The sequence below is a fragment of the Leptonotus elevatus genome, chromosome 3 (assembly GCF_054856555.1).
Source record: "Leptonotus elevatus isolate MCC_2025b chromosome 3, RoL_Lele_1.0, whole genome shotgun sequence".
Lineage (NCBI taxonomy): Eukaryota > Metazoa > Chordata > Actinopteri > Syngnathiformes > Syngnathidae > Leptonotus > Leptonotus elevatus.
Window position 1 is genome coordinate 14,765,681 of NC_141241.1, and position 25,812 is coordinate 14,791,492.

At 38.2% G+C, this 25,812-nt stretch overlaps 1 protein-coding gene across 1 annotated transcript; it reads left to right on the top strand.

Moving 5' to 3' along the window:
* The first annotated feature begins 7,860 nt into the window (after positions 1-7,860).
* On the top strand, positions 7,861-24,911 carry LOC147177055 (chromodomain Y-like protein 2). Its single transcript, XM_086071290.1, has 7 exons — positions 7,861-8,163; positions 13,344-13,914; positions 17,938-18,155; positions 20,013-20,185; positions 21,643-21,853; positions 21,949-22,092; positions 22,169-24,911. The coding sequence occupies exons 1-7, from the start codon at positions 8,140-8,142 to the stop codon at positions 22,325-22,327; spliced, it is 1,500 nt and encodes a 499-aa protein (XP_085927416.1). The 5' UTR covers positions 7,861-8,139; the 3' UTR covers positions 22,328-24,911.
* Positions 24,912-25,812: the final 901 nt, after the last annotated feature.

Below are 25,812 nucleotides of genomic sequence, written 5' to 3' on the forward strand. Positions count from 1 at the left end.
ATACACTGGTCGACCAAATCTCCTGCCACCTGACATTATTGCGTGTCTTTATCACAACCATCAATACTGTTGGGCAATATACAGTATCAAGATAACCTTAGATTTTGCCTACATATCTGTAACACACATTACATACTGTAATTCAGGAATGGACCACTTAGCATTTTACACTATGCATTTTAGGTTCTTGTAAAGAAAAAAAATGCAGTTATTTTTGTACTTTCTGGACCCTTTTTGACATGCAATGCTTAACTTTGACCTAATGTTGCCCATCCTTGCCGTAACTGTAGTAGTTGAATGGCAGCTTTACTTTGCTTAGCATTATGAGGCATTGATTTACTAGCCTCTCTCGTCTATGAATCATTTCAATCACACTCACCCCATGCCTATCAAGCTTCATCAATATGTTTCACAGAAAGAAGAGCACAGGTGGGAAATCAAAAGATCTTTCAAATGGAAAATAAGGTCTTGATACTACTGATTATTAGAATGTAGCAGAATATTGTACCATACGTACAAAAAAGAATGAAGAATTCCACAGTATATATATATATATATTAGGGGTGTTAGAAAAAATCGATTCGGCAATATATCGCGATATTACAGCGCGCAATTCTCTAATCGATTCAATATGCGGCTGAATCGATTTTTAAACATACTTTTTTATGGGAATATTCAACAAAACGTCTTACTTAGGGTTAGGATTTACACATTAAGCATGGAAGAATGTTATATTATTGGAACATTAAGCCTTAATATTTGATTTCAGTGCTGTTCAAGCATGAAACAGACTGCAACCTGAATTTTCAGATAAATACATTTTCATACAAATCTTACAGTGTACATGTACAAGTTTACTGATTAGTATTTTCTAAATTTGACTTTAAAAAAATCGCAATAATCAATTTATAGATTCGTATCGGTATCAAATCGAATCGTGACCTATGAATCGTGATACGAATTGAATCGGCAGGTACTAGGCAATTCACACCCCTAATATATATATATATATATATATATATATATAAATGCTACATCGGCTACATGCTAGTAAAATAACCCATAAGTGTATTGGTCTGAAATTATAGACAAGCACAAGTGCCAAGACATAGAAATGAACCCAATAATTCAATGTGTGTTGAAACAAGAGTTGCTCGTTCATGACTGTTTAAGATTTCCAGAGTTATTTCAATTGACTTCAAACACACTGAAATAATCTCCAGTGACAGAACAAGTCAGCAAACACGCAGTGTGTGTTGCTTAGAAAGGCCATTTTAAACATGGGAGGGAGGTGTCAGTCTCACCACAGGCCTCCTCAATGTCAGAGGATCACTGCACTGGAGGAAGTCACTGTTGACACACTAATTGTAGCTGAATTATTCATATGTACTTGCACCTTTAAAATGAGCTCAATGTGGCAAGTTGAACTCCAGACTAACTCGTGAGGATCATTTTCTTTTATTATTATTGGACAATAATGACTTATTCCTATTCAAGTCACATTTTCAGAGACAGTTGGTGCAATTAGGCTGTCAAGACTACAGAATACTGATTAAAAACAAAAACAATTTGAATTCAACTAAAAGGGAAGTGATCAGCATAGAAAGCCCTATTACTTGGCCAGGATAATGTAGTGTGCAGTTGTGTGAGGGTGAAGGATTGTCATAATATTTACAGTACTTTTGTGCCCTCTACTGGACAGGGAGTTAGGTTAAAGCTTGGCCTGCTCCTCGAGCGGCGCACTTATCGCTTTCTCTCTTCTATTTTGAGTGTTTCATTAAATTACAATTGATACTAAATGTAAATATTATTAAATTGGATTATTTGACTTTATGGCCTGTGAACTCTGGATGCGGATGAGGCTGAACAACACCAGCATGTGGATTTCCATTGAGCAAATCAGGGTGCCTTTGCAAGAAATCTGCTTGTCGATCTGTATTGTGCATGGATGGAAATAAATAACTATGGCAAATAGTTGTCCCCTCTTCGTTATATCAATATTGGACTATCTTTGAACTGAAAGGCCAGCAAGGAGGCTTATGAGTCCAGTGTTTCATAAGACAACGTTGCCATCTAGTGAAAGGAACTGCAATTTCCTCAGCCAGTCAGTCACCTGTGATCAAAAGGGCTCTGCATTGGGGGCTGAGATCAATCACCATTAGAAAAAAATACTTATGTTTGAGATTTGTCATATTCTCAAACGTTTCCTGCTCTCCTGAAAAGTGATGATATTGAAGGTACAGGGATTTACCAGTCACTGCTGTAATGTAATGTAATACTTTTAAAGGGACTATTTTCAAAAACTGTGTATATGTATTTTTGGGTCAAGATAATGAAACTAGCTTATATCAATTTGTTGTGGAGAAATCAGTAAATAACTATTCTACAAAAACCTCCATTTCCTCTGCAATATGGAGTCAGCGGCGGAACCGGACACAATTTGTCCATCAAAGTCACTGTACGTAGGCTACATCACTTATTGCATACATATAATTCAATGTGTTTTTATGTGAGGGTTGCTAGTTCATTAACATGTTCTACTATGTCTGTTTAAGTAAGAGTTACAGAATGGAAGAAATTCCAATTGACTTGTAACAAAAATAAATCATCTGAAGTGACAGAAAGGGTCAGTAAACATACAGAATGTGTGCGTTTGTTCAAAAGCCCAATTTAAACATGAGGGAGGAGTCAGTCTCACCACAGGCCTCCTCAATGTCAGAGGATCACTGCACTGGAGGAAGTCACAGTTCACACACTAATTATAGCTGAATTATTCATACGTACTGGTCTGGTACTTGCACCTTTAAAATGAGCTCAATGTGGCAAAAAACTGAAGACAAACAAGTGAGGATCCTTTTTTGATTGAAAAATCACCTATTCGGATCACATTTTTAGAGACAGTGCAATTAGGCTGTCAATATCGATCAATAGGAAAGTGATCAGCATAGAACACGCTGCTACTTTGCCAGGGTAATGTAGTGTGTTACTGTAGTTTTGTAAGGTTGAAGGATTCTTATAATACTTTGTGCTTGAGTTCCCTCTACTGGAGAGTAAGTCGAACTTGGCCTGCTGCTCTTCCAGTGATGTAACTGACACTTTTGGCTCCAATTTTGGGTATATATTTGTTTATGTTACTCAAAAATGTTTGTCATGTCTAGTCTTCTCTCTGAATTTTTGACAACACAACAGCATGCCCAAAATGTGATCAAGGTACTTAACGCACCCGCCCTTAACTGGCAGCTTTCGACTGGGCCGTGTGTGCGTGCATGGATGTTTCCCCCAGGTGGATGCCCACTTGACCATTCTCCTCTTCATGCCCCAGCTTGTATTACTTATAATTTAGGCCTTACAAACAGAGTAAGGATAATAACGGATTCCTATATATTAGGGGTGTCAAAATTTGTGTGTTAGTTTTGAGTTAATTTAAAGTTCCTTTATTGCCACAAATTTTTAACGCGCAATTAATGACCGCCCCTTACTTGGACACTCGATAACATGGCACAGTTTGCACAATCCTCACCTCAAGTATCAATTGCTCGGGACAATTTGCCACATCTGAACACTCCCTTATCAGCATTAGACTACGACTTTCCTTCTTTACACGCCGATGTAAATTACACATCACCTTGTTGTCAAAGCAGGAGACTTGATGTGGTCTAATTCCTCCTGTGAAGGGGGAAGAGGGGGTTGGGGGTGTTTCAGGCAAACGTGTAACCTTTTGACTTTTTTTTTTTTTTACATACATTTTTATTAGAAATGCCTGTGCATTGAAAGACTGTAAATAAAACAATGATTTGTTGCATACTTTTTATATTTTTTTTATGCTTGAAGAAGTGGGACAACACACCCATTTTCTAAAAGGAATAATCGGTCATTCTCATGAGACATTGCCACTCACATTGTGAGTTGCATTTTTTATAATTGGCTTTTCAATTTTGCTCTGTGTTTTGAAAAACATGTGTTACGAACTGTGAAAAACTGTAATATGAAAAGAAAAATGCACTGAACTGTCACCAACGTCTTACAAATGCAGTTATGCCATCTAGTGGCAGAAAATTACCTCAGCACGAATCAATATCACACTTGCTTTCCACCGTACAGTACATCGTTTTAATTTTAACTCAAATTTATGAATTATTATGAAATTACTGCATCAGTGACTAAAAGATGCAGCCATATTTTTTATTAGTTTAATGTTTTTTGCACTTTTAGGTTAAGATTATATGAAAACTTAGAAAAAATATTTTATTATACATTTTAGTGTACATTTAGAAGAGATATAAAATTTGTGATTAATCGTGAGTTAACTATTGAAGTCAATCGATTAATTACGATTAGAAATTCTAATCGCCTGACACCCCTACTATATATACAGTTTGGTCTTCAGTCTATTTTATAATAGTACAGTATTTGCTTGGGTGTTCCTTCCCTATAAGTCTTTTTTTGTTCAAATCAGAGGAATGAGTTACTAAAAATAATGATAAAACAAATTGTTATTTTTTCATTCAATCTAGACCATAATGGACAACGCTAGCTAACTATTCCCATACACTTGTAACCACTTCCTGCTCAGAGGTCGTGCCATAATGTGGGCCTGTGCCTCATCCTGGAACACATCAAGGCCTCCCACAGGCAGGACACAGCAGGTGAAGCTGAGGGAGGCCACCTCATCCACACGCAACCATAAACACCAGAACCCCCCCAGGGACGTGTCCTCTCCCCACTCCTCTCTTTAGGCAAACATATGTACCTCAGCACATCCACCTTTTAATTCTACACAGAAGTCTTCAAATCAGTTCTGTTCTCATCCATCACAACTGGTTTGGTGCTGCTACAAAGATGAACAAAAGTTGAGTGTAAGTGCTCAGCGTCATATCCAGGTCGTCGTTGGAAACTAGACCAACGAGTGCTGCCAGCATTGCAGAGGTTGAAGGGGTGGGGGAGTCAGCCTCTCAATTCTTAGGCCATATGCCGCACACTAGTCTGCATGGCTGTCGTCCCAGAAGGAAGCGCAGATAGACGAGAGAATCCAAAATGGAGCCAGCATTGAAAACAACATTAGAAACAGACAACAGTAGATACAAACATAAAAGTTTTAGCTATAATATGACCAGAATAAAGGTGATAATATTTAAAGGTACAATACAATATAACACAGAGCAGCCCACACTAGCCAAGATCACAACCTGTGAGAAAAGAAAGAGATAAGTGGCTGCAAATGTGCTCACCCCACCAAAGTCCAGGAAATGTAGTGCCCAAAGCCACCTCATTAGGAGACAGACACTCAAGAGGCAACAGTGGGTCTTGAACTGTGATTACTGTACACACAGCAAAAATAAAATCAACCTGACTTGACTTTTCCTGAGAGCATAAAAAAATTTGTCCTTTTTGGGAGGATGACCTTTTTTGTGCCATTATTATTATGGCAAATGTTGCATTGACTTAACTCAGGTACAAATATATCATTATTATGTCATTATTATTTTTTTAATAAAAAAAATAAAAAATCTTGACCATAATATGTTCTATGCAGTTTTATCAATATCAGAAGGCGGACATTTTGCCATTTGCGGTCGAGTGAAAACGACATCACAGTTTCTCAGATCTCAGGTAACAACCAATCACAGCTCAGCTTCAGAAAGCAGGTGAGCTGTGATTGGTCGTTGCCTGAGACCTGAGCAACTGTGATGTCATCTTCAGTCGACAGCAAGTGGCAAAATGCCCGCCCCCTCGGATGGATAGAAATGGCTGGATTTTGCTTCATAACTCATATTGCACAAATGTAATTTTGATCAGAATGTCATGTTTAGACTAGTGAGGTCACATATAACATATTATTGTCAAGAAATGTTTCAGGTTGACTTCACCTTTCACAAATAAGTCATGCAAAAAAACTTTTCCAAAATCAAATATGTGTAATTGTAAGCACAATACATGGTACACCGTATATCATTACCTCATAACTAGTTTTATATCCACAGAGTCAGTGTTGAGAAGAACTGATTCGAATGCACTTTTAAGATATTTAATAATTGGCCTTGAACGATCGGTGCAAAAATAGCAAAGTGGACACACCTAAGAATGACACACCCAGACTGTGTGCACAATAGATGTGATTTCTTTCACTACCTAGCGAGGGAATGCCTTGCAATGTAACCACAGGAATCCAATCTGCGTCCTCCAGAGAAGTCAGAACACGTGGGAGGAATACTACTGCCCAAGTGTGAAGCCCAGTGACAACAAGGGGCAAGGAGAGTGCGGAGGAGTGTTTAAAGCCAGAGAGGGATTGTGGGATGTAAAGTAGCCCTATATATGTTTTTTAGTTTTTAGTTTTTTTTCCTTTACAGTGGAAACATTTTCTAAATCTATTTCAAATCAACATAACTCAATCCACAAATAAAAATGTATACTAAAATGGGTGTGTCCAAAAAGTTCCTGGACAAGTTTTACATAATCTATATTTCAAATCCAAACTGCAAATTTTTCCCTTCCAAGTAATCCCCCTGGAGTCTAAAGGACTTTCAAAGGGAAAATAAATCACACGGAATCAGCTCAGATGAGTAGGGAGGTTGATTCAGACGGCCATTGTTCTTCTCTGCCAGGAAGTGTAGGATGCTCAGGGCATTGTGAACAAGCACGTAGTCATGGTGAAGCAGTCACAAATTGTTTTGCAGCAGCTCTTGCCACTGCTCGCTCACTGAGCATGCAAAGGATCTCTTAGCAGACGTGTGGGTTGTAAATATACATACTGTACACACTTAGCGTAGGAACCAAGACCCGCTGCAAATAGCCCCCTCGAATAGCCCACTAAAAATATTTATAAGTGCCTATATTAATAGCTTAAAATGTAAATATACATCAAACTGCGATTCCAAAGCGCTCTGCCATTTCAAACTAATCGAAAACATTAACCATAAAAATAAATGGCTAACAGATCATTTGATGGGGGAAAAAAATGCATATTGCTGGTGTCAGGCCGAAATTTTTTATCTCACAATTTGGTAAATAACACATTTCAAAAATGTATTCTGGTGGTCTACGCATATAGGTGTTAATTTTACAAATTATTGACTGATCTAAAGTGTTGAAATTGGCTTCCGCATTTTGATGATGCAATGAAGAAACATGCTATTTTGGGGTCTCCTGAAAAACTACTATTTTGTAGGTCCAAGGTTTCGGCCAGACGCCAGAAATAGGCTATAATTTAGCATAATGACATAACTTCCTCTCCAACCCAGATCAAACTTAGCTCCTCAATGTATGATGTCAGTTGAGATGAATCATTTCAACACACTTCCTTGGCACCAATTACTATAAGCCAGGGCTTTGGCACGATCTAAGTTGTGGTATTTTAATGTGTTTGATAGATAGATGAAAATAAAATGCCAGTCAGTGAGTTTTCCAGCAAATGCTGTAGATCAGCAGGTTCCGCAGATAAAAACAAAACTTGAAAACGAAGTTGTGAACAACGTAGGGCTAAAATAACTTCCATTGTATAATAATATTATTATTATGTATTGGGTGTTGATGGAGTTAAAACAAAAATAAACATTTCTATCTATGACAGGGTTTGTTTTGTATTGGATCCATTCGATTGTTTAAGTAGCCTATAGTTAGCCATTTTATTTTGTACACAAAAATATATTGATGCAGTATAGGCTGAATCAAAGCAACAAATTGGATTAATCAGTTTGCCCTCTAAACAATTTGATTCAAATAGTCTGTAAATATCGTGATTGTAAAAGGAGCGCTTTAAAATGTGTTATTTAGAACGCGTGTTCCTAAATCAGGTCTCGTGAACAGGTGGAGTGTATCTCGACGTGGCTCAGCGTCGTCACAAGACACTCCAGTAAGGCGAGGAGGAGGTGCACGTTCATCGGCCATGCTGGCCGTGTGTAAACTCATTTTCGCAGTCGGTTATCGGCTGAGTAAACAGCACCGCCCGGCGCTCGTTTGCTTCTAGCTCTTGAACGATCCATCGCAACGCGCCGGGCTCGATTGACGCTGTCTGCTGATCTGCGTGCTGACTGCCCATCGCTCGCAATAACAAGGCTGCTCGCTAATTCCCCGTCCAAAGAGCCTCCAAAAAAAGCCCTCGGGGCAGGCGAGAACAGCGTGTCGCCGTGCCAGCACCCCGCTATGGCTTCGGGAGACCTTTACGAGGTAGGTTGAAGCCACGTCCACGTTATGTTCTCTGTCATTTTAACGAATATTGGAATTAGGAAGTAAAGGGGAGGGCGTGTGTGAAAAAAAAAAAAACGGTGTCCTGAGCCCTTTTAAAGAAACGAAACTCGAGCTTTACTCGACTTTATGTCGCCCCTGGCACTGTTTCGCCCATTTTCAGAGGGTTGTTGCGAATAAGTGATGTGTATTGGACGGTGTCGAAGTGTTCGGGGTGTCGCCGAGTTGAAAGTGGTGGTAAAGTGACAGCGGACATGCTGAACGGCTGCTGAGGGGAGGGATGGTCGCGGAGGTGCGCGCACATGCCGGGAATGAGCTCCAAACATCACCGCAGTGGCAGGCCATGGATGGCACGGAAAGCCATATGAGTTTATTTTTATAGGGTACAGGTAGAAAAATACCTACGGTTTATGACTCCTACACTCGGGGAAAAGAACATGATTGTATCTTTTGGGGGGTGGTGCCGTCAATGTAGGATACTGTTAGAACCCTTCACATTTTGACTTTTGCTTGAGAAAACACCTGTATCCGTTTGCCCCCTGAAAAGAGTCACCTTTGCCCCCCTTTTTTCTTTCTTTTTATTTTGTACTTCCAATGTTTCTTTCACTTATATGGTTTAATGAGCAATAAATAAAATTGAGTCAATTAATTGACATTTCTTAAACTGAATAGTTGAAAATTAGCTAAATTGTGGTGCTGATAAATAATATACACTCTTGTCTTCTGGATTATTAAAAGCAGTTTTTCTTCAGTTCTGTTATATCCAAACCTTATTGTGAATTGTAATTTTGCACAGGTGGCAGAATGCTGAATGGGTGGTTTACAAGATGTGTTTACAATGGTTACTAACTACTTAATTGTGGCATTTAAGCAAGTTATGCATATGATATAAATAGCTATTTTTTGCACTAGTTGTGTTAAGTTTACGTTAAAACCTATTTAAAATCGGTATACTGTACACTATTGTTGTCTGAACATTCTGCACAGGCTTTATTTTATTTTACATTAATGTTTGTTGGGGTTACTACTTAAAATCGATTAAAAACATAATCATGGAGAATGGCTGAAAACAATCTAGATTTAATTTTTGGGCCCAGCCCTAGTTCCAGTTCAAGACTCCTGCACGCTTAGTAAAAAAAAGAAGTACAGCGGTGCCATGAGATTTAAGTGATTTGACTGAGATATGAGCCATCTTGGAATGGAAAAATGCCATTGCCATTTGAGATGCAGTGAGTGTTTTGTCTAACGCAGGGTTCACCGATTCCGGTCCCTGAGGTTTTAGATGTTTTCACTAGCATACCTGATTCATATCATCGGCTCATCAGCATGCCTTATAACAATCCCGATCTTTAGTATCACGTGTGTTGGTAGGCAGAAACATCTTAAACCTGTAGGACTCTGGACCTCGAGGACCGGAATTGGTGAACCATGGTCTAACGAGTGTGGGCAGTTGGGCACAAAATGAATTCAACTTGTATCGCAAGGCATCAATGTACATCATTGTACCTTTTGGGGCTCATCAATGTGGGTGGCTCCTTCTAATACTGCATGCTGTTTTTGTTCCTTCACACTTGACATTTTACAGCTTGGGAACACACCTGTACTTTTATTTTTTTTTAAAGAACCATTAATGTTTTTTTATATAAAGGGGACCAGTCAAGCAACATTCCAGGAAGAGCAACAGTAGAATCTACAGTATGGTTTATTTGTTTTTTTTGCTTTCGACATTGAAATAGTTTAAAGCTAGTCAGATCAGCACAATTGCAAGGATTCTTTGTCCCTGTTTTGTCATGTTTGCCTGGCCACCTGTCGCTGGGCAGAATTCATATTCCTCAATCATAACCGCTCCATAAGAAACTTCACCTTGACGTCACAGTACACATAGATCTGGGTGGCAAAATTCTGTTTTCCACGAAGGGGTGGTTTTAGTGTCAAACAAATCCTGTAAAACCCTTAGTTCATTGGTGGCTGCTCTGTGCATGATGTCATCATGTTCCTCATCATGGTAGTGACTAAGCAAGATGCACATCACATGATATTAAAAACTATTAGTCATGAAATATTTCAAGCAGCACTGGTTAAACTTCACCTTGACGTCACAGTACACATAGATCTGGGTGGTAAAATTCTGTTTTCCACGAAGGGGTGGTTTTAATGTCAAACAAATCCTGTAAAACCCTTAGTTCATTGGTGGCTGCTCTGTGCATGATGTCATCATGTTCCTCATCATGGTAGTGACTAAGCAAGATGCACATCACATGATATTAAAAACTATTAGTCATGGAATATTTCAAGCAGCACTGGTTAAACATGCCACGCATGTCAGAAACAAACTTCTAGATCCAGTTTGCATGTTCAAGTAGATAACGCTTATCTGGCTGGAGCAGTGACCCATGCTCTAAAAGAAGGTAGTTACTGGCATTTGTTTTTACAACTGCAGAAGAATTTCATGGATGTTATGTCAAATGTAAACATCATCAGTGTCAATTTGTCAAAAAGAGGATCAATCATTCGTAATATACTCCCCACTTTGTCTTGATTTGTGATGGTAGTAATTAGGGGTGGGAATCTTTGAATGTCTCACGATTCGATTCGATTCGATTCGATTCCGATTTTTGGGTGTGTGATTCGATTCAGAATCGATTTTCGAATAAGGATGATTTTTGATTCAAAATGATTTGATTGACAATGATTTTTGCTTCAATTTATAGATGTTCAAGGAATCGTTATGATCTACTCTACTGGTGATCTACAGTCTGACTCGCTAATGCTAATTAGTGCTCTACTCGTGGCACTTTTATCACTAAAAAGAACGGCTCCACGCTGAAAAAACAACAACTTTTATTGGAATGACTTAATCGGGACTTTTTCCTTCTACTCTCTAATGTGGCTACAACTTAACAGTGTATCAGACCGCGTGAAACCACACTGCCCCTAAGTGGCAAAATTGGGTACAACGTGAACGCTCCCAATAAAGGCACACACAAACAAAGGAAAGACAGTATAAAATAATTTAAATAAAATCGATTTTGGGACATTTAAAATCGATTCTGAATCGTACTAAATGAGAATCGCGATTCTTATGAGAATCGATTTTTTGGCACTCCCCTAGTAATACACTGAAGGGAAGATACAAGCTGATAGACGCAGTCGGAGTAAAAAAGTCAGGTCTCTTTGTACTCATCTGGGCATTGCTGGAACAGTGGAGCATGCATGATGTAGAAAAAAGTTTAATGTTATCTTTTTGAACTGCACAATGCACCTTTAAAGTATGTACAATAACTGGTGTACATTCTTCTTTTTGGAAAATTTACAGGTGCACGTCAAAAAATTTGAATATCATTGAAAAGTTGAATAATTTCCGTAATTCTATTCAAAAAGTCAAACTTTCAAAGATTATAGATTCAGGGCCCACAACGCAAGTGATTTCAAGTATTTATTAGTTAATTTTTTACATTTATTTGGGGCCTCCAGCTCAACCCATGAAAAGAGGATGTCAAAAAATTTGAATAATTTGAAGAAATCACCATGCAAACCTCCCAGTGTTTTGCATAGCAAAAAAAGATGGATGGATGGTATTTTCAAAACGATATGTCAATCTTCAATAACCAATGTCTCGATGCGCCGTGGCATTTCCTGGGGATCCTGGAAGCCCAGGCTTTCTTGATGCTTGCTGCCAGCTCTTTGTTTTTGGGTCTGATGGCCCTCGTTCTCCTCCTGTAAAACAGTAAGCCAATTATGCGCATGCGCGTTGTCAGATAAGCTGCTTTACTGCCCGCTTTTTTACCATTCAAAAGGCACACGAACAGAAACAACCTCTTGGGACTAACACAACTTGATTTCTCATTGCGCATGCGCGAAACAAGCTGTCGGCTTTTTAGCTCTCCGCAAGGAAAACTGGACAAATTACACAGGAATTTAAGACCAAAACAGTAGAACTAAGGTATTGTGTAGAGGACACTGACGGATAAATATTTTCAATGATTTTATTGAAGGGCTTGGGCATGCACTGCATTAATAGCTTATTATGACCGCTCGCCAGTGTAAAAAGTGATATTTGAAGGATGGTGGTCAACAGCAAGACTTTTTTTTTGTCATTAAAGAAACAAGTTTGCCAACAGTGTTGATATTTCCACTCAATCTCCAGTCTAACCATTTAAGATAAAAAAGAAAGGCTCTACTACAAGCCAGCATTATTGTTCAGCCTAGGGACTCTAATGAGGTCTCTTTTTTGGATGATCACCTAAATGTTTGGATCACTCATGAAAACCGTTTTAAACAAAAGTGTCAAAGGGCCTTTCTGTCTTAGTTTCAGGCTGTTCCTTTTTCCGAAATGTGAGACACTTTGGTGTGGGCAGCAACCGCGTTGAATCCATTCATTCTTGGGAATCAGGTTAAATGCATACAACAAATGTCACAAATTAAATGACCTTTACAAAATTATTTCATGGGTGTGGCTCTATTGATCACAGTTATTTAACAAACATTAAATAAACTGAATGTTCAAGTTCAACTTGTGTCTGTCACGAGAACAATGAGCCTCAAAAGAGGAAATAAATATCCAGCAACACATCTCTTTTTATCATTTATTGTTCTCGCAAAGAAGGCAGTGATTCATTATGTTGCCTGCAACGAACCTCGACCACAGATGGGGTTTGACAGGAGCAGCAATTAAAGGATCTTTGAACTGGGAGCATCAAGGAGTGACAAACAGCAGACCACAGAGGTCGGCTAACCACGCTGTGCATCATCAACAGGCCGCTTTCAGTTCAAAACCCACCGGCTCTGACTGTAATTTGCTAAACTTCCTGCTTGTCGTTCTAGTGCTACTAAATGCTAAATAAGCACTCAGCTGTTTTCTATTCTCTGGAGGGAAGCTCACTGTTTCACAGTTTGTCCAACTTTGAAAGCCCGTGAGAAAAGTCTAATATTTTCATCATGTGTTACTGTAGTGGGCTACTGTAGTAACAAGAGTGTATGTGGTTGTGTTTACTTTTTGTTGCTCTGTGGCTTCATTTGCCTTTATCAATACAACAGTCTCGCCTACAAATGCCATTATTTTTGTTTTTTCATTATCTCCCGCTTACCAGGAACGTACCTTCATATCTTAAACTTGACTTGTCACAATCTAATGTTCCTCTCCCTCTGTCTCCTGTTTTCAGGTGGAGCATATTGTAGACAAGAGGCGGAATAAGAAGGGAAAGTGGGAGTACCTAATCAGGTGGAAGGGCTATGGAAGTAAAGAGGACACTTGGGAGCCAGAGCACCACCTCCTGCATTGCGAAGAGTTCATTGATCACTTCAACAGCTTGCGACTGCATCCACACAAACAGCCCCGAATCCCCAAAAGTACGCCCAGTGGACAACCGGCAGAAAATGCCAAAGCTCGGTCTGAAGCACGAAAAAAGAAAAGCAATAGTCAGGCAGCTGTCGGGGTTCGAGGAGTAACTGTTCTAGGGGTTGGAAGTAGAGGGTCAGGACATGTTCATAAGCCGGGGAATGTTGGCATTGGGCCCGGCAAGCATGCTCTGCAGGACAAAATGGGCAAAGCCATGACGTTTAAAACTCCTCCAATAGGAGCCCCTCGATTTGTAGCCCAAGTGAGGGAACCTCATAACGGACTTTTGAATGGAGATGTGGAGCCACACATTTACAGGACAGTTTCAAGGTCGCACAGAGCATCCTCAAACAGAGTGGATGGAGGTCAGGATGAAACGGAAAGTACTGAATTGGGTAAGAGTTTATGAAATTCATCAGCGTGACATTTTTTTCTGGGGAAACATTTCTAATAAAAGAATATCTATTGAATGACTAGAAAATGTTGTACGGTATACAGTAATATGCACTGTACTGTCAATACAATCACACAAGCTTGATGCTACACAATTTTATGCTCCTTTCATCTCCTCTGTAGGTCTTTGTTTTGGTTCATGCTGATTGTGATTTTCCGTCATAATGGCTTTCTGTTTCTAAAAACAACTCCAACCCTGCACCAAGTGACAAAGCTGACACGACTGAAGGCTAATAAACACGCAAACAAATAATGCATCTATATCAAACAATATGTAAACGTACATTGTCATTTCTGGAGGTAGGGTACAGCTAAGTGCCCTTTTGGAAGCAATATAGTCAGTTTTAAGGATTTATGGTCTTGAGTTTGAGTTTTTGCGCATGGAACACAGATCACAAAGTTTGTGTGTAACTTTGTGACGACAATATCACGGGCCAACAGAGTCGCTTTCTTCAATTTTGATGAATAGGATTTTCTTTTTCTTTGATTCTAAGTCATTCCCAAAACAGAGCTTAATTGGAAGAGACACTGTAATTGGACCCTGATTTTTATTTTATTTTATTATTATTATTATTATTATTTCAATTGTCCCTATACAGGATCAGAAAGAATTGGATGCTGCCGGTGAGTGTCATTTGTGACTTTCTACGACCTTACCCCCATTAGCCTGTATTCTTTTTGCCCTTTGTCTTCAACTTGTCCTATTTCCTTTATTCAACACATTTGCGTGTGTAATGTGACAAAAACAGGAGGCTAGTCGCCTTGACTGTGGCTGCCTTGACTGAGGCTGGGCGACTTAACTGAGACGAAGATGACTTAACTGACGCGGGCGACGAGACCGAGACCAAGACAAAGACAACTTTACTGTGACGAGGGCTTAGCTTGATGCGACGAGAAACACAGACTTCCACACAGACTGGACAAACACTGGACTGAAAGCTTACTGTACACTCTTGTTCAAATACCAGATTTCACTTAAAATCTCCCAATCACGTGAAAGAAGTTTTGTAATGGTCCAATGTGCTATTGGCAGCATCATGGACAGGGGCAGGTTTAGTCAAGGTGGGGAGGATTATGAAACGTTCCAAATAGTAATCATGTTGGCACAGAACTTTCAGACTAGCCTACTAGAGCATCTGAACTGTATTTCAGGATGGATGGATGGATGGATGTTTTTTTTTACAGGTTACTTTAATGGTGGAAAAAGGTTTTAAACATTTAATCTTGGTCTAATTTTTATATCACAAAAATGGCATTTGAACACTGTCGTGTAGCCTATACTTTTTAAATCCACTGTTGAAGGATCCTACCATGGTTCTTTGCCACAGAAGCTGATAACGCCTTCGACGAGGACTACCAGGTCACAGTCCAGAGCCCTCATTGCCTTGGTTAATCATTTACAGTATATCATTTCATAATGCCATATCCAATTGAAAAGAGACAATTCAGACCATTAAACTGCCATGCATTCATATGCACCAGCTACGGCTGCTTGATGTCTATAATGAGAAGACTTTGCTGTTCACCACAACACAATGTGGTTAACAATAGATGGTTATTAGTTACATTGCTCAAATAGTGGCCCCCAATCGAATTGACATACTTTTTCAATTAATTGCCTAATATGGTATCCACATGAAACAAACAAGCACCTCAAATAGCTGGCTCCTTTTTACTATCCATCCAACCCACCTGACCCATTTTCTGCAGTAGAATTAAGACTTTGTTGGTACCTATTTTGCTAACCAAAATAGCAGTGCCTACCAAGATGTGAACATTCTCTCACACATTGTTTTAAAGCTCCACGGACAGTATTGATTCCTTCTGATATAAGGAGATGGTCATTAGTTCCCTTAACACACCAATCATTGTCCAATCTGCAAGAAATGCAGTACAGTAGCACTAGCATAATTTTGTTGTTTTAGAGGGCTTCATGTCACCATTCAGGCAAATTAGAATACATTTAAAAATCCAAGGAATGTGTCTGTACTGAGCATTTCTGAAACCTCTTCAGAAATCAGACATGTTTAAGAATCCCCAGCTACAAATTTAAGATGGTGGCTAGCACACTGGCAGCTATTATTGATGCTAATCTGCTAATCCTCGAAAGACTCTCAGCTCACCTCACTTAGTTCTCTCAGCGCCATCCATTATCCCGCTGCTGTGACAGTGCAGGCTAATAAGAGTGTCTCTGATTGTGCGCACACACATCCACAGTACACCTAAAAACCATAGGTTGTGTCTGTTATTAATTATTCCATAGGCAGGCTCTATGAAGCAGTGTATTAACATATATACTTTTATTTATTTAAATAAATAAATAAACCACATCTGAGCTGCTCTCAAGCTTCCTCTTTGGAGATCAACCTAACCAGATGTTTAATGTCAATCACGTCAGTGCTTTTTTTTTTTTTTAGGAGTGTAAAGTCCAATTAACTGTTTTTACACTTGGATTATTCAGAACAATGATTTATAAAGGCTTTTGAAATACAATGAAAATAAAATTACTTTTTTTTTTTTTTATTACATATTATAAATATTCATTTATTTGTCTTCGAACCCTTAGAAAATCCACACAAGCACAAGGCGATCATACAATCAGAAAGAGCTGACCACACCGTCCCAAATCTTGGCCGATTTTGATGATTTGGAGGGCGGGGATACTTTCTTTTTTTTAAACTAATATTCGTGTAAAGTTTACAAACATTGATTTTATTATATTAAAACAATTAATAGCCTCTGAAATTGTCACCAATAGTTGACTATTTCCACAACATTGGAGTTCATTATTAAATGAGCTTAATATTTATTTCAAAACACTATTACTTACTAAGTTTTTTTTTTCTTTTTAAACAAAAGAGCATGCAGGAGATTTCCTGAAATATTAACAACATATTGAGTTCTGTGTTGGTCTGCTCCTTCACTTCCTTTTCAAATTACATTGCAAACAACCATTTAAATCCAGTTAGGTACACTCAAAGAAAAGTACAGGCACATACGCATTTTTATTTATATACACATTTTTTTAGAAGATCCTCAGGGAGCCACTAAATATAGCCACATGTGACTTCAGAGCCGCAGGTTGCAGACCCCTGTCTTAAGACGAAAGCATTCAACTTCAATATTTGTTTAAATAAATTATTTAACTTGACAGTAATGTTATTTCTTTTCCTATTACAATTTAAAAATAAATGGTATAATCAACTTAGGTAGCAGGGTGGTTGCATTATGTTAAACAGTGGAGGAGCAGCTTGAGCATGGAGAGTTTGGAATTGACTGTTGATTGGATGGATTGGGAGATGGAGTCGCACCAACGATGCAAAAAATATATTTTTTTTCGATTTGACTCATGGAGACATGAGATAATTTGGGATGATTAAACCCCCTGATGGGCAGCAAACTTCGTAATGATTAAACTAAATAAAATGAAGTTCAAGTTAGAAGGAATCTTGGTTAGAAGAATTTTACAAGAAATATAGATTTTTGTAGTGTTCTACTAAGAAATGAAGGTAGTTCCCTAATGCAAAAAAAAGTTGTGTTCCCGGTTGAAGCATAAATAAACATTTTCGGCAAACCTATTTCCCCAAATATTTCATGAAAAACTTTGCTTCCGTTTTCTGCTTTATCTGGAATTGGGTCATGAAAGCAGGCTAAATAGTGTAAAACCCAAGTGTCCCATCTCCCAGGGAACACACTCTAGCACCAGCGTCTCCTGAGGGACCACTAGGCGTTCCCTGGCCAAACAAGCTCATATCTTCCCCGAGGTCTTCAACTATTTGGACATGCCCCCAAACACCTCCGGTGAAAGGCTGTCATCATCTAGGGCAATACTTTGTTTGTGGCCATCATCCAGTATGTTCGAAAAATATACAATATGAAGTGGTTTCATACAGCTTGTCGTTTTTTTATTTAGTATCATATGTGTACAAGATAATTTACCTGCTTTGCCATCTTCCCTCTGTCAGGCTCTCCTCTGGCCAATGGCAAGCTGCATCTGCACAGCTCAGTCAAACGCAAGCTGGCGGAGGAGAAGTGCTACGTGTTTGACAAGCGGCTCAGGTACAACGTGCGACAGAACGAGAGCAACTGTCGATTTCGGGACATCGTAGTCCGCAAGGAGGACGGCTTCACACATGTCCTCCTCTCCAGCCAAACAACAGACAACAACGCTCTGACGCCAGAGGTGGGAACGACACACAGGGAATGAGGACGTTAATGTTAACTTAACTTGTGCTTTGACATCTTCGTCACATTTTTTTCCAAGGCGGCAATCATAACTTGTTTTAGGTAAAAATATAATGAATAAAAAAAAATGTTTTGTATGTCTTTACCTAACTCCTGATATTTGAAGAAACCAATATTCTCTATTTGATCAAGCTTTCCATCTGTAGTAAGGGTTCAAAAGAACTTTGCTGTATATAACTCACTAAAACATGGGAGTGCTTTAGTGCTCAAACTTTGGAATTAAAAGTGTAGAGGAAGCTTGGAAACGCTTTCAAATTATTAAAAATGACTCAATTGAAAAAGTTCACTAAAAGTTGTGAGGTGATCCACTTGGAACTTTCTATATACTCTTGTGCTATACCAGTAGTTAAAAAAAAAAATTAACACTTTTTTTTTTTATCTAAGGCTTGAAGCGGGTCGGTACTTTCATTCAACTGAGTAGAATGCATTGTAAAATCCAGATCATGACTGGTGCAATGCATACATTACAAACAATGATGCCTTTCTTTACTTGAAATATTTTATTTAATACACTGAAATATTAGTCTTTTTATTTATTTATTTTTACATACTGTACGTCCATCTCTCTGTGTTTTGATTAAAAACTAAATCAGCATTCACTTCTGTCCTTCAAAGAACGCAAATAGCATTTGGCCATATTATTTGAGCAGGATTTGGATTCACCTGGACAGAACAAGCCATAAAAGCATATAACACCCAGTTAGGTTAAAACTGTGTGCAGATGATAGGCCCAATAAAGTATTGATATAGATGTTGCCTTATTAAGATGGTTTAATAATAATAATAAGCAAAAACAAGAACATATTTGAGGCCCTGTAATTAGCCCAATGCTATTAGTATTATTGAGTTAAATTAATATATTATATATAGTATTTACTTACCATATCTATAGTGTCTTCTTTAGTTTATTTTTATTTTTTTGATCTTCTGAATGTTTCTTTTTCTCTCTTTCTTCCTTAACGACTGTATGTTGAAAGTAGCACCAGGAATATATTGTGTGTGTGTGTACGTGTAGAGTAGGATAAGTGTACGTGTATATATCTGTAGGTTATGTGAATATGTATGTTTTTAACAACTAATAACATATGTTTTTAACTTCCTCCTACCCCTTTTGAACATATAAACTCTTTTCTATCTTTCTATTCTTGCTTTCTTTTTTACTTCAATTTATATTTTAGACTTGTAATGTGTTTTCTTTGTGTTTGTGTTCAATAAAGAACCAAAGTATCGTAAGTAACAAGTATATATATATATATATATATATATATATATATATATATATATATATACAGTGCTGTCAAAGTTAAAGCGTTAACTGATTAATTAATCACAAAAAATTATCGCATTAATCATGAATTATTGCAGAATAATCGCATTTTTAATTTTAAAAAAGTAAAGCATTTAATGAATGTTTGCGTATTACATTTAGAATATTTGTTTATGTCAAAATATCGGGGTCATTTCCATTTTAAATTAAGTAATTAACTGATTAGAGAAAGAGGAGGATGAGCGTGTGCAGTGGATAAAAAAATTCTGAAAACGTCCTCATGACATTAAATGTCAAAAGAATTAACACATAACCGGTGCTCTTGAAATTTGGCGGGGGGAAAATGTAGATTAAAAAAAGGCTTTTTTATTAAGCGATTAATCAAAATTCTAAGATGTGATTAATCTGATTAAAAATTGAATCGTTTGACAGCTCTAATATATATATATTAGGGATTTTTAGCTGTGGTTTAAGATGGTAACATGATTAGTATGCTTATTTCATACCTGTCCTTGCGTTGCTTTTCAGATAATGAAGGAGGTGTGTCGGGCTCTGGGTAACGCAGCGGCCGATGACAGTAAACTGTTATTGCTCAGCTCTGTGGGCAACGTCTTCTGCAGTGGGATAGAGCCATCCTACCTCATTGGCCGTCTGTCCACCGACCGCAGGAAAGAAAGCAGTCGCATTGCAGATGCCGTAAGGTAAGTTGGGGCTCCATTTCTACTGAAAATGGCTTTTCGCATATAGTAGCTGGAGACGTCATTTGGGTTAGTTGTTTATGAACACACCATACACAAAGTGTGCTGTGTTCTTAAGGTGCTTTCACTCCAGCACAACTTAATTCATTTTGGTCAAGTTAGTTTACAGATGGCATGTAAAAACATTCAACCGTTCATTGGCACATCTTTGGTTTAGCACGTCTGCTATTAGCTGATAGCTTCTTTTCACTGCACAAGGACAATGGACTTGAGTAGGGATTCTACTGTAATGTTTATCGTAGCCTGCTAGACTTTGATAGCCTGGTAAGCCACTTTCTCGAAAAAGAAAGTGGGTGTGGACAGGCGTTCATAGACGGCGATTCAGCACCCTGCCGAAAACAGCGAGACGTCGTTTCAACAGCGGCGAGCTTACTGATGAATCTTCAAGTTTTCCCCACAACAACGACATAAGTCATTCACTACTGTCTCTCTTTGGCTAGTAGCCATGTTGGATTTTTACTCCGTCTCCACACACACACACACACAAAAAAAAGACTTCGCTTTTCTGACGTCTCTTCGCTCATTGGTTCACTCCATTGTCTGTTAGCTCAGGTTTGCCCCGCCTCAGAAATGCGACTGATAGGGCGGTTGACCAGACTCACTTTCCGGCAAAGCCGCGAGTGAGTCTGGATTTCCAGGCTAAGATTTTCCAGGTAATTTTTAAAGTTGTCAACAAATGCCAGTTTTGCCTGATCTTGTGTTTGATTCTCTGACTGCTGCTTTATCACAGCTCTCTCGCTCCAAAAAGCAAAGTTTCATCCGGTATCATACCATTTACCTGTGTATGTTCTCATTCATCCTGGTCATTTCATTCATAAACATTTGGAATTTTATGTAGGTTTAAAAACGAGCCATTATTATTTACAAACACCGTAAGAGTCCGATAAAAAAAAAAAATAATAATTAAGATAGAGTAGCAAACTATATTTACCTTAAAAAACTTTAATTAAAAAAAAATATATATATATATATATATATATATATATATATATATATATATATATATATATATATATATATATTTACCTTAAATTAGCAGCCTGGTTTGAAAATAGCATGTTGGTTTCTGACCTGATGTTTGAGACAATATCTGCCGTTGGTCTTCTTTTATTATTAATTAGATCCTGTTTCAATTGGTAGTCCAGTTTTGGAAGATTTTTGAAGTCAGTTGTTCTCACAAAATCTCCTGAACCTCCCCAGTGACACCTCCTCAATTTGCCTGATTTTTATTCTATTCTATCTTTGGATTCCTTCATTTGACATTACAAGGCACTAATAGAATACAATCAGAAAAATTAAAGAGGTGTCACTTGGGGCGGTTCTGGCGATAAGATGTGCTAAGTCGAAATTGTCGTTGTGTAAACATGTCCTAAAATTTGACTGCTCTGTACCTCATCCAGAGACTTTGTGTTGGCGTTCATACGCTTCAAAAAGCCCATCGTGGTGGCAATCAACGGACCCGCCCTGGGCTTGGGGGCTTTCATCTTGCCCCTGTGTGATGTGGTGTGGGCCAGTGAGAGAGCCTGGTTCCAGACTCCTTGTGCGGCCCTCCACCTGACCCCCTCTGGCTGCTCCTCTTACACTTTCCCGCAAATCCTTGGTGTGGCTTTGGTGAGTCCAAGCAAATCTTATTGGCCCGACTCCAGTTTATGTTAAAACCTCCCACAAATATGACTTCTTTTTTTTTTTTCGTGTCCTAATGGCAGGCCAATGAGATGCTGTTCTGTGGTAGAAAGCTGACAGCACAAGAAGCGTGCAATCGAGGTCTGGTGTCGCAGGTATTCTGGCCAACCACATTTAATCAGGAAGTCATGCTACGTGTGAAGGAGATGGCGTCGTGCAATGCTGTGGTGCGTGCCAAGGCAGAGCCACAAGGTCTTTGTTTGTCTTAAATAACTGAACAAACCTCCTTTCTTTGCCCAATAGGTTCTAGAAGAATCCAAATGCCTGGTGAGGAGCATCCTCCTCCGTGTTCTGGAGGAAGTCAACGAGAAGGAGTGTCAGATGCTGAAACAGCTGTGGTGTTCCACCAAAGGACTCGAGGCGCTCTTCAGCTACCTACACAACAAAGCGTGTGAGAAGTGACCTCAAACGAAAGAAACCGTTGAAATGCTGGCCTTTGTTTCCGTCCATCAGCAGAGAAGAGGCCCGGGGTTGAGTTTACTCCCAACAAGTCCTTCTTGATCAGGTTTTTAAAAGACATTTTGAAATTGGAATGTCCAGATGTTGAGTCTATGTTCAAGAGGTCGAAAAGGACCAAAAGTGCATTAGTTTCACATGAACTGGATTCTCAAAGGAAGTACAGTTTGTTCCTGTACCAATGTGAGAATCAATACGGATTTAGTTGGGGGAAATTGATGTCTGATTGCACATAACAAAGTGATAATATATATGAATGTATATATACATATTTGCGTGCAAAAGTTAAGCTTTGTATATAAGATCTTTATTTTAGTTGCCTGGTGTTTTAAAGTGAAAACCAATGTTTGCATGAGTACACTGTTTATTTATCCTTAACTTGTACGTTCCTCTCAGGCTACCTAAATGTTCTTGTGGTCAGCGTATCGGTTCCAGCATCTACACTAAACGTGAGTTTTTGTCGGCGAAGTAATCGATCAATTGGTAATTGAGAATTCTGCTGATTGTGTGGAATCGGCACACCAGCTATGTGAAGTTAATAGCCTACTTTATTCACTTAAATTTCACTATTCAGTTAAAGTGGAGCAGATAAATGAATCGGTAAAATGGTGACAAGAGCACGACATTTGGTAGCTTTACCCTCACTCTTTTCAAAAATACCACATAAAATTACAAGATGTCCACCCAAAAATGTGTTTTCTCTGTATAACTCGGAAATGCCATAAATGTACTGACGCTGAATATTAAGTTGAGTATTGAGCAGTGACATGATATGCATGACTGGTGAGGCGCTGAGTCCTTTGGTGTCGGATAGAAAAAATATGAACCCAAAATAGAAGATTAGCCTATATCAATTATGACCTTAATTGAAATATTTGTTTTTCAAAAACCTTCTAATGATGCTTCAATTAATTTTACAGTGTTCAACAATGTAATAGTAAGAAAAACAAAATAATATTTCATGTAAGGTCAAGGTTGTTGTTGTTTTTATTAAATTCAAAAGCATTTGGCCATACCTTTATATTTAATGTTATGAAAGTCCCAATTTTAAATTTAATAACCCATGTGTCTGGTATCAGAACTACTTATTCATTGCATGTCTGTTGTTTCCTACAAACCAATCCGTGTCAAAATCGGTAAAGAATTTGACGAGTTATGATGAATTAATTTTACCAAAATGTACACAATAGCCATATAAATATTTGACTTTATTACATTTATATATCTCGAAAAATATCCAAAAATATTTTTTTTTTTTACTTTTGCATGACTCATAAACACTTTTTTTATTCTGTTAAAGTACTTATAAACTTTACCTGGATACAGTAATAGATACAGACATATACTTGGTACCAAAATATCCACAATGCCAAACTTACAATTTAACTTCAGCACATTTATGAGGCTTAAAATCAATATATTTCGATTTGAAAAGGAAATAAGTTTTTAGGCCGACATTCTGAACTTTGGGGCTGATTGTGTCACGTTTTGAACAATTCTTGCTCTCGGCATTGCAATTACCTGCTCTACAATTTTGGGTTATTTTCAGTCTCTACAAAACACACTAGAAATTGGTTCTTGTTCTGTCCATGTGTCTGTCAATGGCATAGACATAGAAAACACTGGAAGTCTAGCGAACGCTTTTGTCCACGCAGAGTGACGTAGTTGTAATTAATTTGCAGCCTGTTAGTGTAAGATCAAGAATGAAAGGATTTGCACTGGATTCCAAGGAAACATGTCCAAATCACATGGCTTCCAGGTTTAAACAGGTTTGAAACGTATGTACAATCATTATTTTTATTGAAAGTCTGTTATATTTTTTTAACTGATTATCAAGTAATCCATTTGTGGTTCTACTAATTGTCAGTGCTCCATGTTGTGAGTCGCTGAACAGAATTTCCGTATCAGCGCGTGATGACTGAAGAGAGGTTCTATTTTGATGTGTCATGGTTAAGATTTATTTAGTTATACCAAAAATATGAGCTATGTGGAAACTTTTGTGTAACAAAACAAAATGAAATGCAGTACTATAGATCTAGAACACGTAGGCTATCGTACTTGTAACTTGTTGCATGTGAGATACTGTAAATACTGTGAATGTGTGGCCTGTTTTTTCTGGGTATATTTTGTACCTGCCTTGTAAGTAGCATTTGAAGGTGTTGGTGGATGTTTATTTTTGTATTTATTCAAGAAAATGTGTGCTTTGCTCCTCACACACTCTAATTTGAAGTAACACGTTATTAATCATTTGAAATGAAATGTTTTGCAAAGTGGCTAAATAATTTAAAAGTCGCGCTATTCATTTTAGATCTGACTATAATTTCCGAGATTAAATGCTACTGTGCATATAATAATGTGATGTTCACCATTGAGATAAACAATCTTTTGTGAAGTTGTCAAGGCATGTCAACTCATTTCTTGTTGTGTTTTTGAGCAAATTATTAATTTATAAGGCAATTGCAGATGAATGTTATCAAGATATGCCCCTCACCCCAAAAACATAAATAAAATAAAAGCGCACTTGCACAAAGTTTTGGACTTGATTTAAGTTACTGTGTGTGGTTTGTAGTTTGACGTGGTGAGAAATGAGAGCCATAAAAATATTATGACCCTTGTCAGGTAGCAAGGCACAGTTTTTGATACAGTGCTGCTCACAAAAAGGTGTACCTAATAAAGTGGATAGTAAGTGTCCAGATATCTGGCAGTTTCATTATCATTTACATATTGTTGCTGCCAAGTATGAAGAATTAATACATTCACATCGACATTGCATTTGTCACACACAAAAAGGTTTTGTACTTGCATGGTTGGTGAGATTTGTCACTAGCTCATAATGCCCGTGAATGAGCCAGCCATTTTTATGTATGTATAAGCACGGTTGGGAGGGTTACTTTTCAAATGTAATCAATTACAGTTACAAGTTACCTGCTAAAAAATTTAGTTAGTAACATAATCCAAGTACCATAATATTAAAGTAATGTAACTGGATTACTTTTGGATTACTCCAATATTGAGTATGCCCATGAAGACAAAATAAAAATAAATATCACCACAATATACAGTACATTCTCCCAGTCGCAAGTTTAGCCGTGTATATGTTGTGTATGATGTCTAAATAGTGAATTGGTGAGAGGAAGATTTGTTTGGAAGGTGTAACTCGCATTATGGTTGTAGGCTAGCGGGCTAGCTAGCAAGGAGCTACAGCGCGTAGCATGCCGCTGGACTCTGTTTAAACTTTCGCTCCGAGCAAGTTCCACTGAATACCGGTCGCCATTTCCTCCTCCCGTCCGTGAACATTTTTCAAACTGCCCGCGTGTGGAGGACACGACTAGTCAGTTCGTTCGTTCCCACCTCCCTGACATGTAGCAACGGTCCCGTTCGCACGGGCGTGCACACGCTCTCTCTCGCTCTGTCGCTTTGTCCCTCTCTCT